Source organism: Parasteatoda tepidariorum, chromosome X2 (assembly GCF_043381705.1).
Source record: "Parasteatoda tepidariorum isolate YZ-2023 chromosome X2, CAS_Ptep_4.0, whole genome shotgun sequence".
In the NCBI taxonomy this organism is placed as follows: domain Eukaryota; kingdom Metazoa; phylum Arthropoda; class Arachnida; order Araneae; family Theridiidae; genus Parasteatoda; species Parasteatoda tepidariorum.
Genome location: NC_092215.1, coordinates 1,251,836 through 1,267,543, shown reverse-complemented (window position 1 = coordinate 1,267,543; position 15,708 = coordinate 1,251,836). Strand labels below are relative to the sequence as shown.

Here is a 15,708-nt window from a genome sequence, read left to right as displayed (position 1 = left end):
TCAGTATTCCATAGGATCTGGATCACCCAGAGCCTTACAAAGGCAGTGGCATATGGGGCAGTTGCTCCGGGGCCCCACATCAGAGCGGGGCCCCAAATCGAATTGAAAGTTTGTTTTACGTTTCCTTCCTTAATGAACTTTTTTTAAAACAAAATATCAGTACAGTGTAAAATCCGTCAGTTTTATGTTAGCTTCTTCATTAATCTATTGTATGAACATAATCTTTGTTTTGTAAATCCATGGCTTTCTAGGGTGAAATTCAGCTAAATTTTCGCAGTTACGATGAACAAATTTGGCCAATCAAAAGCTTGCATTTTTACATATCACAAAATGCGATATTTTTACAAAAATACAGGTTTTTGATTGACTTAATTGAACCATAGTCATTGCGTAAATTTAGCTGAATCCCGCCCTTATGTCAGCAAGGATATGAAATTTCCGCTGCTGGATGACAAAGTTAACAATAAGAAATCTGCATGCAGCATAATGGACATAGAATTGTCAGAAAGTCGATAAAATGGACAGAGCGATATATTCATCTGGCCATTGGAGTTTCTAGTCAATTTTCTTGTTATCTATAATGAGGTAAAAAATTTAAATACCTCCAAAAAGTTCGACTGATTACTGAAGTAGTGAAGCAGAAGGGGCCCCCAAAGAAGTTTTTGCCTCGGGTCCTAATTAGGCAAAGTCAGGCCCTGGGATCACCTCCGGGTCGCCAAGGATCAAAATGTGCGGAGGTAGCGTAAATGAAGAGTAAGCGTTTTGTATTAAAATGAGTTTATTGGCGTTTCCCTTTCGGGTGTTGCGTTGAACTGTAATGGCGTACAAAAACATAGACTGAGTTTAGAAAAGGTTGTGCTTGCTAAGTTGGCGTAATTACAGTGCGCCAAGGGAGATGCTCCAAAGCCAAGAGCGTAATTTACAAATATGGCACAATTGCTTAAAATAAAAGATTTCGGTCACTTGTAACCATATACTACCAGTTATTACGTCTTGTTGTGATTACAGGTAATCATAATCACTTTTAATCTGCAATCGTTGCTTGTAACTTATAAAAATAATTACAAGTAGTTTTTTACCATGTACCTTTTACTTGGAGTTGTCACAAACGTAGTCAATTAGAATATTTCTTGCCCATTTCTGTTGATTAGTGAAATTATTCAGTTATTCTTGACAAATAAATAAAGAATAATGATTGAAAATAATAAATGATTTGTTCAAAATATTTCTGGCTAATAAATAAATCTTTTTTCATTATTCAAGAAGATTTTGAATAATTATTCATCATTATTTATTCATTATTCTGAATGAAAAATGCCCATCTCTGGTTACCATCAACTGTTCCGTCAATGGGAAACCATAAAAAAGTTTGACTTACATTTGTATACAACAATGTGTATTGCCGCATTTGTTTCTTCCTGATCCTTTCCACTTAACTCAACTAGTTTTTTCTTTCTTTTCTTTCGCAAACTAACAGAAACGAACGAAACACAAAAAATATATTCGTGCATTGTAATTTTCTTTCCTTTCCAGAATTATTTTTTTCAATGCGAAGAAAAAATAAACGTAACAAAAGCTTAACAAACTATTCATCCTTTAAACAGAAAGAAAACTGGATAAAAACCACAATGGAAAATTTTTTTAGCAATGCATGTACAACTTTTTAACAATGCTGTTTCATTAAAAAAAAAAGAAGGTCAAAATGAATGGGTATATTGTATTTTAAGAAATGAAATGAATTAAAAAATATTTCTTTCTCTGTAATAATAATCAAAATAGATTATAATACATTTTATTTTGATCAATAAGCTGCCTCAATAGTAATATTGTTCCTTTTTCATAATTTTCTTTAAAATTCAAAACAAAGAATAGGGAAGTAGAGCTCTGCATCAAATGAATTTTCTATTGTTTTTAACAAAACCTACTTATTCAATCCACAATGTATTATGATCACGTTTTATTGTTTAAACAGCTAATTTTTACATATTTAAAGCCGATTCAGCCGACTTGAGTTCTGATAGCTGAGTAAAGATATTAAAATAAGGTAGTAAATAATCACATTGCTGTTAAGATGCTGATTAATTTAATAGTAACTGTTGTTCTTTTGACCATAGTAAATGGTTTTAAAGCGCCTCTACCTTCACACGACGTAGGTGAGGGAGAACACGTTGAACCTTGTCAAAAATGGATAAAATGCGAAGCAGAGGGTGAGAATCTTTTTGTGTTTAAATCGCAATTATTATTTGCCCCTATAAGTAGAACTGTATTTATTTAACAATTGTCATTATTGCAGTTTATCAGTGTAAGAGATTTTAAAGGATCTGTTTTCCTAAGTAACAATTCATTAAAAAGTACAAGATATAGATTTAACAAAATTTCCTTCCTTTATAATTTTCAGCAAGTTAAATGTTTCTTAATTTTTTTAGAAATTTCCCAACCTAATTACCAAATTGCAGTATATATTATATTTGGTTACATATTTCTGTTCCTCTATTGTCACGTCTACTCGAGCTAGTAGACTCAAATTGGACGTAAAAACCAAAGTCCTCCCGCATTGGTTCGCCGACAGCTTTCATTATCTTTGTTTTCCTAGGTGAAAAAGTCTTGTTTTTCCTAGAAAGAGTGATTGTTTTAATAAGACACAGATTAGGGGATAGAGCGTTCGCCTTTCAATTAGGTGAACCCGTTCGAATCCCAGTGCTGGTCAATACGAATTCCGTACCCGGCTTGCACTGATCACAGTGTTGAGGTTAAATATCCTCAGTGGTAGACGGATCATGGGTTAGAGTTCCCTTGCCGTCAGTCTAACCGTGGGAGGTTTTCACGGTTTTCCTATCCAAGTCACGCAAATGCGGGTTAGTTCCATGAAAAAGTCCCCCAAGAAGACGAATTTCTCCCATTACTTGGTCCAAGAGTTTCCCTTATCTTCTGGATTGGGTTCAAAATTACAAGACTACGGCGTTGAACAATGATAGTCGTAAACCCAAAATAGGGTCGACTGTTTAACTCTTCTGTTTGCTTAAATTAATCATTTTAAAAATTATTAGCTAATTAGTATTTTACTTTTTAATAAAAGCTTGTAATATTATGCTTGAAAGATTTGCCATGTTTGATTAAACATCAACAATGCTAGTTTTGAAAAGTAATAAGTAACATTTTTAAACGAGTTAAATAGTAAGCTAGTAACTTTAACTTTCATTAATGAATGATTTTAAGCAACATTATTTAGTGATTAAAAATGTAATATATATATATATTTTTAAATTTGCATTTGCATAAAACATTCGCATTTCAACTGAAGTTAGTTTGTTACGCGAGCTTTTCGGAACATGTTGTGCAGTATTCAGTTAATGTTAAATTAAAGCACTATAAAGCAATATCATATTTGAGATAACTCTTTTTTTAATTTATCTTTTTATAGCAATGCAAAACTGTTATGCTTTTCGTATCATGATTATATTTACTGTTATGATTATATTTGCTTTAAATACTTATAAATGATCTTATAAATGAGATGTTTTGAGTTTTAAGTAGTTCATTGTTTCCGGCATATTCGTTCCCACATTTAAAAGCTGTTTTTAAAAATGAAGTACTCTTTTTAAACGTGAAAAATAACTAAGTAATAACTCTTTCATTCTCAGTTCAGATTTCTTTAATACGAATAAATAAATAAAAATTAGAGTAACAGCTACCAAAGGAGAGACTATCAGTTCTTTCAATAAAAAATGAAAAAGAGCAGCAAGAAAAGAAAAAAAAAACACCTTTTAAAAAAAAAATTAAGTTTAACAATAAAATACTTTTTAAATATGACGAATTGCCAGGTATAGTTCATTTATTTTAATGTTTACATTTCTTTGATATAATTATGAAAGTCGAAATCTGGGTAACAGTTATAAACACTAAAGAGACAACCAGTACTTTTACTGAAAAATGGAATAATTGCTACGGAATTAGAGTTAAAGGACAGGCTAGTAGAGTGAAACCGGATAACTGGATTGTTTAGAAATTAGTTATATTTTCTTGCGGCAAACTCTAAATCGCATTTTACTATACAGGAAAAATAACTACTATATTGCTAAATTCATGGCTTCTGCGCAGATAAGTTTGTTTTGTTCTACTGTTTTTAAAGTATTCTTATTTAATGTTTTCTATTACACTTCGAAAAATTATTTTTAGTTCAGATTATTATACATTTACTAAAGATTCATTTCCAATTAAACAATGAGGATTTACTCTATTAGTTATTCTGTTTCTTTTCAAAAACCTCTGCCGTCAGCGAAAGACCGGATACTACCTTAGTCTTGCCCCATCCTCCCCTTGATGTGCGTCTTCGCTTGAAGATTCAGGTCAGCGGAAGAAGATAACTACACATTAAATTACATGCATAATATTTTTAAATTGTCACAAAAATAAAAATGTATGCTACATTTTCACTGAAATTCTAGTATACCTAGATTTCTCAAAGAGTTAACATCTCTGGAAGTTAACTCTACCCCACTAAAAGTGTAAGAAGGGGTGATTCTGCTTTTTCTAGAAAAAAAAAAGTCATTCTTAAAAACAACAGTACTTACATGACATTTTAAGAATGATATATAGTACACAACTAAACAATGGATATATCTTAATTAAATCTGAAATTTTTTAGGTCGAGCAGTTTAGCTCTAGCTGGGCTTCGAATCTCATTTTCCCGATTTTATACCACTTTCTCCTACATGTTTTCATATGTATAAGAGGAGTTTCGCAAAAACAAATTGGGGCTCATCCAATAATTTAATTTAATCATAAATTAAACTTTTGATGTAGTTAGATATTTTTTATTATATTCATAGAAAATGAAAAATTATTAAATTGGATTAAAAAAAGGATAACTGTTTTTCGTTTGAACCATTTCAAAAAAAAAAGAAACAATTAGGATTAAAAAAAATTTTTTTTTGACATTTACATTAATTTTTTTAAAACTTTTTTTCCCCAAAAAGAAAGAAAGTAATATTACTGAATTTAAAAATGTAACGGACTACAGTTACAGTATGCTGACTTTTAAAAATTAACTCGTGTTCACTTCCAACGAAAATAAAAGTATTACTCTATTTACTCACCAACCATCCTCGAAAGAACTTTTTTTCTGATTCAAGTTAAATTCCGATTGTTCTGATTCTACATCAATTCTGATCGTTCTGATTCTAGTGAAATTTCCTTGGTTACAAACTAAAAGAATAAAATAAAAATAAATAAATTAGCCAATGCAGTACTGCCAAAAGCTTAGCTAAGTCACCTGAATTTTAGCTAAACTTTAGTTATCACCTGAATTTTATTTTCCAATAAGCCTAACCTAAGGAACAAATTCTTATCTAAATATCAATTTTAGCAACGAATATCTTAATCTTCTGTACGTCTTTTTTTATTGTATATAATATTGAATATTAGAAAGTAGTTTATTTTCAAAAATGACATTTCGTTTCCTTAACTGAAAACAATTTAATTGCAGATAAAGCCGCACTTGATGAGTTTGATGCATGTTTAAATCAGGTACCAGAAGAGGTAAGATTATTTTTAAGATTTTTTGAGTATAGAAACAAATTTGGAGGAATAGATAACTTTTTATCTGTTGAATCTTAATATTTTTGAGGTTCCCTTGGTAAATTCGAACTTGTTGACGTATTTAAAAAATTGTAACTCATATTAATGGAAACATTATATTTTACAACTACAAAGTTTTAATTCATAGCTCATATTCAGGTAGCACCGTTACCAGAGTGCAACAGTCTCAGTGACCTATTTGAAACGGAGATATGCCACAGTTTCGTCTCTCACAAGGATCCTGTTCAGACAAGAATCTGTCACATAGTGATCCTGTTGAAACTTGAATATGTCACAGTTTTCACACTGAGATCCTGTTGAGACGTGAATATGACCCGTTTTCATCGCAGTGTGAAATCCCTGTGGCAGTTAAAGGACGTGAATATGACCCGTTTTCATCGCAGTGTGAAATCCCTGTGGCAGTTAAAGGTCTCATTGTGGTCTCATGTTGACATCTAGGTGACGTTAAAATGCGACATCAACAAAAAAGGACGAAGTAACTTTTTTAAACTTCAAGCCTTGATTTATGTACGTTTAACATCTTAGTATAGATCTTTGGCATCGCTGAAACTATGCAAAGGAAGAAGAAAATAATCGAACGTTTGTTGTACAAACGCTAAATATTGAAATTGTCGGCAAATGAGTTATGAAAAACTTCTTATCTTGACGGGAAAAAAAATGGCGATCTCAGCTGCCTTGAATGTTGGATTCCTGACTTCCGCTTAGGCAAAGAACTACTTAAACGTTGCAATGTATATAGTTTTTTTTTCTTCACTTTTTTCTTTCTCTTTTATTTTTATGCCACAATGGGAATTACAGTAAAGTTTTTTTAAAATTTATTTTATTTCTTCGCATATTTTACAGACCGCTTTTTTTTAAAAAAAATATCGCATGGCGAGTTAACCCAAACCAGGGGAAACAATCCCAGTAGCCCCCATTTAATCCGGACCTGTCTCAGCAATAATTTTTCTAAATGAGACAAATTTTATCAAGATTGTTTCAATAAAATTCGCTCACAACTTAAAATTTTTAACACGATTCTTAAAGAAAATATAAGTATATTCATCTATTTTAAACACAGAAGAAAATTACTTTGTAATAAATCACTTTAGCTCAGTTAGTTATTTTAACATTTTAATTACGATAAAATAATACAATAACAACACAACACAAAACAAACATCACTTTTTTACGTTCACTCAAATTAAAACGTTCGAGAGAAAGTGCGGAGAGGATCATGGGTGAAGCTTATTACTAGCGTAGTCTTGCGGCAGACCAGGCATTACATCCTCCCCCTCTGTTTTAATTAGCGTCTCGCATTTAAAACAGCATTCTTTCCTCTTTTTCGCAGAGGAGCGATTGGTGTCGTCTCCATTTCAATGAACGGTCTTAATGCCGAAACAAGGTAAGTTCCTATAGGTGCGTGCGGTAGGATTGTCTAAACTGGTCACCTCGTATGAAACTGGTGATCGTTGAGTTAGGATCACATAAGGGCCGTCGCGTTTTGGCATAAATTTTGCTGTTTTTTTGTTGTGAGCTCTGCTAATAGAATGTAGAACAACCCAAACTTTTTGGCCAGGAGTAAAATACAGTTTTTTTCGGTTCCGGTCATAATAAGTCTTTCTCTGGTCTTGTTTCATTTCAACGCGTTCCTTAACAGTCTTAGAGATTGAGGCTAATCTCTTCAAGTACGGCGTGATTTCCGGAACAAAGTTATCATTGTCCCGAACAGCTTTTAGATCGTAGGCTACATCACCAATTGTCCTCAATTCACGCCCACATTGCAAATAGGCTGCAGTATGTTCGGTTGTATCTAATTTAGAAGAATTTAGAGCGAAACGAATGCTTGGTAGTTTTTCAGACCAAGAATCATTTGAATCTCCCACAAGGATGGCAAGACGAGGTTTTAAGTCTCGATTTTTTCCCCGACTGGATTCGCGTGTGGATNTTTGATCAATGTCCAGTGTACAACAAACCTGTTGCAGCACAGCACTAACAAATTGTGGGCCATTATCACTAATTAATTTCCTTGGGATTCCGTACCTCAGGAAAACTTCTTCAATAAGTTTAGTTGCACACTCATGTGCAGTGGCTGAGACAAGAGAAAACAGCTCCACCCACTTAGTTGCGCAATTTTCAATAATAAGGATCACTTGTGGCCTTCTTTACTTTCTTGTAACGGTCCAAATAAATCTATACTCAAAGTCTTGAATCGTTGAGCATACGCCGGAGTTCTTAAAAGTCCAGAAGGTTTTTGATTGGTTGCTTTGAAACGACAGCATTCAGGACATTTCTTGACAAAATTTTCAATATAAGATCTCATGCCGGCCCAATAGTATCTCTGAGAAATACGTCGGTAAGTTCCTTTCTCTCCAAAATGACCAGCAGTAGTAGAACCGTGATGCAATTTCATGATAGTTTCTCTTTCTTGGGAAGGTATTAAAAGTTGAGCTTCTTCTACATCGGAGTCTGGGACATATCTATAGAGTATCCCTTGATTCATCAAATATCCTCTATCTGACCAGTTTACAAAATCTTCATCCTTCTTATTATTTTCAAAATATTCGATTATTTTCTTAATACTTTCATCCTTTAGCTGAGCATCACGAATGCTAACAGGACTTCTAGATGGCTCACAAAATTACAGATTTCTGTATTGTTTACTTTAGTATCGCAGACAGATCGAGACAACATATCAGCTACTACATTCGATTTTCCAGGAAAATATTCGATCTTTAGGTTCTAAGATTGAATTTTCAAAGACCAGCGAGCTAATCTTCCAGACGGTGACTTTAGATTCATCAAGCACTTTAATGGTTGATGGTCTGTCGCTAAAGTGAATTCTTGGCCTTCTATATAACTGCGGAATTTATCAAGTGATAACACGACAGCTAATGCTTCTCTTTCTGTGGTTGAGTAAGTTCTTTCAGCTGCTGTGATAAGTCGACTGGCATATTCTATAGGATGTTCATTTGTCCTCTCCCTGTAAAAGCACTGCTCCTAAGGCATAGTTACTAGCATCAGTTCTTAAGAATGGTTTTTTACAATCAGTTTGTTTCAATACTGGAGGAGTAACAAGACATTTCTTGAGAGTTTCAAAAGCTTGTTGTTATGTTTTTTCCCATTTCCAAATGGTTCTCTTCTTTTTTAGATTACTGAGTGGCCGCGAAATATCAGCAAAGTTCGGAATAAAAAGTCGATACCACGAGCAAGATTGTAAAAAAGATTGCTCTTGCTTTACATTTTTCGGTTGGGGTATGCAGTTTATAGCTTCCACTTTAGCAGGATCAAGTTTCTAATCCTTTAGGCGTTATCCAGTGTCCCAAGTACTTTACTTTTTCACAAGCAAAGTGAAATTTCTCTTGTTTAGTATTCAGCTTAAATTCGATGAGCCTCTCAAACACTGCCTGAAGATCGGAAAGATGGTTCTCAAAAGTGTCCGACAAAACAAATATGTCATCAAGTTAATATCAAGCCTCTTCTGAAACGATCAATCAATCTTTGGAATGTGGCTGGAGCATTTCGTAGACCAAACGGCATCCTTAAGTACCGGAAAGTTTCATAGGGACAAACAAATGCTGTTTTATCCTGATCTGGTGGATAAACTGCAATTTGATGATAACCAGATCTAAGGTCTAATATTGACATATAAGGTGTATACTTAGCCTCATGTAATAATTCATCCATTAATTGTAAAGGATATGTATCGGGTATAGTGAGGGAATCAATGCATAACCTCATGCTACCATTTGGTTTAGACGCAAGAACCACAGGTGAAGCGTACGGTTCACATTCATATTCTTCAATGACACCTTGAGCCAAGGGATTGTCTAATTCTTTCCTGAGAATTTATTTTTTAACAGGCGTCATTCTGCATGGTGGCGTTGCAACAGGAGGATTATTTCCCGTCTCAACACGATGTTCGGCGAATGGAGTAACTTCTCTCCCTAGTTGAAAGCTTCTCTCATACTTTTTAAGAAGAGCATTAATTTTATTTCTTTGATCAGGCGTAAGACTTTTTCCTTCATCTTTACGTAAAGCAAATGGGTTAACTTCAACCTTCGCTACAGGAATGTGTTCAGTGGATTCGGCATCCTCAACTAGTGAATACCTTTTCTTAGGATTATCACCAAAACACCAAGACTTGGTCGATGCTGCTAATACTAAATTAGCCTTCTTTAAAAAACTCATATCCATCAAGGTTTTGTTACCTTTAGCTTCAGGTAAAACTATAAATTCTGTTTCAATAATTCTACCTTCAATAGTACTGACAGTACAGCTGACAAAATTTCTCTAGATTGGGTCACACCATCGGCTAATATTACATTATGAGTGTGCTTTTTCAATGCCACTAAATTTTTCTTGAATAATTCAAACATGCGCTCACCTGTAATACAACGGTTTACTGTGTCTGCACAGACATACACCTCCTTATTACAGATCGTAATAGGTATATTCGGATTTTACCCTGTCGAAGTATTACAACTATAGAGCATTACCTTTCTTGCTTCAACAGTTTCTTTCTGTTCTGCAACGGAAAAAATTGGGCATTCTTTCTTATAAAACCTGGTTTACCACAACCATAACAAGATATCTTCGATTCTTTATTATTCGAGGAAAACTCGTTTCTTTTTATTGCATAATTAGGCTTATTTAATTTCTTGTATAACTATCCTGCGATAGGATTTCTCTCTTACTTTTGACAGCCGTATCCTTCTTTACATAAGTAGATCTAAGGTTGTCGTAGGCGTCAAGCTTATCAGCTAAAGTATCTGGCGAGTTTAATTGTTCCCACTCATCTAACAGATGTTCCTTGCAATCAGGAGGAACTCTTCTTTTTACTTGATCCGCACTGATCAGATTCTGAAGATCCTTAAAAGTGGTAACATTCAGCTCATTCAACTAATTCTCGAAATAAGCTCTCAGTTCAAAATAATGATCACGCCAGGTGCTTTCTTTTTGCTTGCGANATAATCTTAAAAATAATGAAATATGCCTAAATTTCTCGGAACTCAATTTGAAATGCTTGAGAAGCAGATCTTTTACATAGTTAAAATTTGAAGCATTTTCTTCAGACTCACGGGCTATGAGGATAGAAATCGAACTCGGTATCAGACTTAGCAGGTGAAAAAACCCAAAGTTGCTCAGACACTTTTGCTAACTTTAGCTGCCTTTCCAGCAATATCAGGAATAGGGTAATATTATCAGTTTCGATCCGCTTTAAATGGAGGCAGTAACTTTTGAATATCTACTCTGGTCTCAGAATAAGATGTCGGATGTACTACGTTTCCAGTCTCCGCACCTTTAGGTTCTGTAGCTTGCAGTTTGAGTATTTCCAACTCAAAAATTTATTTACATCTTTTGTTTTTCTAACTCGAATTCTTGTTGTCTACGTTTCTCTTCCAATTCGCCTTCTGCCTTACGCTGTTCTTCCTCACGTAATTCAGCTATATTTTTCACCAGTGAATCTACGAAGACCTCGTCTTTAAACAGAGGGGAGGATTTTATAACCTCGCGCAATTTTGCATTTTTCATGGTTGGTTGAACGTCCAATTCCATCTCAAGTGCTACCTGATATAAAATATCCTTAACGCGCTTTGTCAATTTCAGACATTTTGACAAAAAAAAATATTTTCCCTAAAAATCCTGTAAGAACAACATGAGAAAAGGACTAAAAATTCGTTAAAACTTACCTTCACCAATGAACTTCGTTAACTATTTCAATACATGATATAAAACATTCAGTGCTTAAAATATTATTTACTTTTTACTAATAAAAGGTGAAATTTATACCACTCATTAAGATATTTAATAAACTTAATTTCAAATTAACACCTTAATTAATATTCATTTAAATATTAATTACCACATATAATGCAATTACCATATAAAATTTATAATGCACAAAATTTTATAATTTATAGAAAATATTGAAAATACTTCACAAAATATTTCTAAATTTAACATACACTTCTTTTATCTTATTATTCTAGAACATATCAAGTATGAAACAAAATACTAATAGAACAATATTATAAACCATTTTTCAATGTTTGCTGAAAACTAAGATAAGTGCTTTACAATTAAAACACACAAATTTATGAAACTAAATACCATACCCATAGAACAAAAACCTTTTTTTTTACTTTGCTTTGCCGGCCGACACAAAATTTAGATACTTAATATTACTTTCATATTTTAATCATTGTAGGTTTGATCGATCGATGCATTATTTTCGAAATCCCTGCTTAGGATTTCTAATTCGGAAACTCGACGAAAACTTTTTCTAATACGGAAAATGACGAAAGATCACTAAACGAAAGAAAGAACATCACTATTTTCGGTTTTTGTCCGAAGGCGTAAAAATGTAGACTTCGGGCCCCCCATAGGTGGGCCGCCACTGTAATAAACTCCTCTAACTCAGTTAGTTATTTTAACATTTTAATTACGATAAAATAATACGTTCGAGAGAAAGTACGGAGAGGATCATGGCTGAAGTTTATAACCAGCGCAGTCTTGCGGCAGACCAGGCATTACACATTCAAATTTTTTCTTCAAACTGACAATAATCTTAAAAATAATGAAATAAATTTAGTTAAATATTGTTCTTTAATTTGAAAGGGCTATATTCACATTTAATAGCTCTTTTCTTGAGACTGTGAATGTTAGAAAATAGAGAAATTGCACGGAATTTTTTTTTTGGGAGATAGAGCGTTCGCATTCCAATGAGGTGAACCGTGTTTGAATCCCAGCAATGGCTGGTAGATACGAATCCCGCACCTGGCTTGCACCGACCACAGTGCTGACGTGAAAATATCCTCAGTGGTAGACGAATCATGGGTTAGAGTCCCCTTTCCGTTAGGCTAACCATGAGAGGTTTTTCTCTCCATGTAACTCAAATGCGGGTTAGTTCCATCAAAAAGACCCCCACGAAGGCAAATTTCTCTGAATACTTGATCCATGAGTTCCCTTGTCTTCTGGATTGGGTTCAAAATTACAAGGCTACGGAGTTGAACACGAAAGATTGGGTCGGCTGTTCAACGACGGTTATAAAATAAGAATAATCATATAGTGAGGCAATCGGAACTATTTAAACGGATCACATCAGTGAGTGTCTGTTGTTGTGACTTTATTTGACTCACATAGTAAATTTTTAGACTTTCATGAATTTTAACTGACTGGTCTAACTTTAGTGACACGAGTAGCGTGACATCAATGAAATAAATTCGCTAAAAACTGATTATAAGAACAGAATGAGACGAGTCGTAAGAAAGTAACTATAATTAGACAAGTCGTGAAATGCTTTCCATGTGAATTTTAAGGGATCAAAATTATAAATAAGTTACAAAAATGTTTCTCAGTCCCTGTAAAGTATGCTTGTGACTTCCAATCGGCTAAAGTCACAATAAGTAGTCAATGAGACTTTCTCACGATAAGGTGTGTGTTACTTCATTATAAGGTGACATGTGTTATCTCATGATAAGGTGACATCAAAGTCACATTATGATCTGTTTGGAGTAATTTAGAACTTTCACATTTGTGACTATGATTGCTTTAACCATTTACGACTTAAATTTTACGTGACTGTGACAGGTCATAGCAATCACGGTATAGAAATTACATTGGAAAACTTTTGAGTATACAGTGCGCGGGGAATAGAAAAGAAGAAGAAGAAAAAAAACCACCCGGAAAAACTTTTGATCTAATGATCGGATCTTCGTGTATTAGAAATCATTCTAAATGGCTCGAGGGAGTGACCTCAAATATGCAAATTAATTAGTACAGACGATATTTTAAGTTGCCAGATCAGACACATAAATGTCCTTTTTCCGAATCAGCATTCCTTTTTTTTCCTTTCATGGATTCCTGATCTTAAAAGTATAGGGGATAGCTGCAATCTGGGAAATGTGGTTACAATTGTTCGGTTAAGAGGGCGGTTTAGAGTTTTGAACCCTTCTATTTATTCAACGAAAGGAAATGTGGGGGCTATGTAGACTGACGCAAAAAACAACGTGGAAGCACAAATGAAAATACATAAATTGACACATAATAGTTTCAGTTCTATAAACAAGAAACTTCTTCAGAGTCTAACACTTAGAAAGACATGACACAATGAGGGAGATCTTTGTTTATGAAACTGAAACTATTCCATGACAATTTATGTACTTTCGTTTATGCTTTATTCACCTTTTTTTTATTCTTATACTTAATTTATTCATTCTTATACTTTCGCCATATCTCCATAATTTTTTAGGAGACTCAAAATATTGCTACAGACAATAATAAAATTTGTTTATTCAAAGATAATTTTGTGCAAAATAAAATTCTTAGTAAATATTTATTATTTTTTAGTAATTTATTTTATTATGCTCAAAAATGTTTGAATTATAAGGTATAAAAATTTTTAGTTGAAAAAAGTAGTCTTATGCTCCAAAATGAAAAATTGGAACGAAATCAATTGAATAGTTGCTGAGAAATCGAATTTTAAAACATTCTCGAGATATGTGAAAATACTCAAATATTAAAATTAACATTGAGGGGTCAAAACTAAGGCCATTTTCTTGACTAAACAATAGACACCCCATTTCCCTAGTGGATATATACCCCCTATTTTGGGGATCAAGATTCCGTTTTCGTATCAGATTTCGTAACTTATAATATCGTCTGCCCGAACTAATCAAAATTTTTTAAGGCCATCTCTTTGAACTATTCCGATTGATCTGTTGTACCTTAAGATCTGATAATTAGTTTAAAAATTATTCAGGGTGATCCAGTTATTTTTTGCACAATATGCAGAATAAAAAAAGGGAAGAAATTGAATTATTTATGAAGTAATGATTAAATTTTATTTACTATAATGTTTTTAAGAGTTGCAATCTGATAAATTAGGTCACCATATTTTAGTTAAGACAATGGTCAATATTCTTTCATATTTTGCTATATCTCTAACACATTTAAACTTATAAATACTTTTGAACGTTGTAATATGTCTTTTTATATAAAGATAAAATTTGTCAAAGAAAATCTGAATTGCAAGGCACATGCGAATCTTTCGACCTACGTAACTCAAAACCTACGAGACCAATTTCTTTGAAACTTTGACTCAAACTTTGCTTTTTGTGATTTAAAATGAAGTATAATAAAGTAGAATTAAAATTTGTAAGTCTGACGATTAAATTTTTTTTTGCTATTCTAATGGAAAATAATAAAACCAAAAAAATTAATAAAAGTTGTTTTTATGGGAAAAAAAGTGTAAGTTATTTCATTTGGAGAAGGATTCTTATAATTGTGAACAAATATGTTTTGCTTCAGTTAAGTTCAGGACAAGGAGAATTGCGTAAAACGGGAAATTAACAAGTAGTGTTCACAACATTTATATGCACTTGAAAAACCAAACTAATGGGACCATATTTTTCAGATCTAAATACATTGAAAAAGAAAATAATGTTTAGTAATAAAAAGAATTCTTTTGCCTAATTTCGTAATTTAATCAACACTGATCGATTTCCAATGAAACAATCTTAACATAATCTATCTCAAAGTTACTATTGGTTTTTAGAATGTAAAAATCTACTAACATGTAAATTATTAAGGATGATTATCTTTTTTCTTCCCGTTCACTATACTATTAACTGATAAATTAGAGCTTAACTCTCTATTTTTTTTTTTTTAAGAAAATGAAGAAGTTGACAAAGATTATGGCAGATTACGCCAAAACAGAATGGTCAGGCATAGAAGCAGCATATAAGGATTACTGTGCCTGGGATGATAAACGTCAGGTATGGTAAAAAAGCGTCATATTTGAAACAATTCATAAATTTTATTATAACCAAAACACCTACATTGTTAAAAATACCTGATAAAATTAAGGCAAATAAAACCGGTAGTTTTAGAGCATAATCCATTTTACCAAAAATTCATTTTTGCCGTAAAATATTATACTGTAATATGTATTTAATAAGAGTGATTTAATGATTTCATTGAAATTATCACAGTGAAATTCACGGTATTTCAGATTTTATGATCCGTAACATGTTCCGGTAATAATCGATTTTTATCTTAATATCGTTCGATAAAAATAGATTTTACGGTAAAAAGTACTGGCAGTCTGAGTGCCGGTACTTTTTACCG

The 15,708-nt window shown here is 32.9% G+C and overlaps 1 protein-coding gene across 1 annotated transcript; it reads left to right on the top strand.

Moving 5' to 3' along the window:
• Window positions 1-1,999: 1,999 nt before the first annotated feature.
• LOC107448382 (uncharacterized) lies at window positions 2,000-15,356 on the top strand (the record flags this gene model as incomplete). Its single annotated transcript, XM_016063552.4, is given in 3 exon segments — window positions 2,000-2,207; window positions 5,486-5,538; window positions 15,252-15,356. Coding segments are annotated over 3 exon segments (294 nt in total), but the record flags the coding sequence as incomplete, so codon positions are not given.
• Window positions 15,357-15,708: the final 352 nt, after the last annotated feature.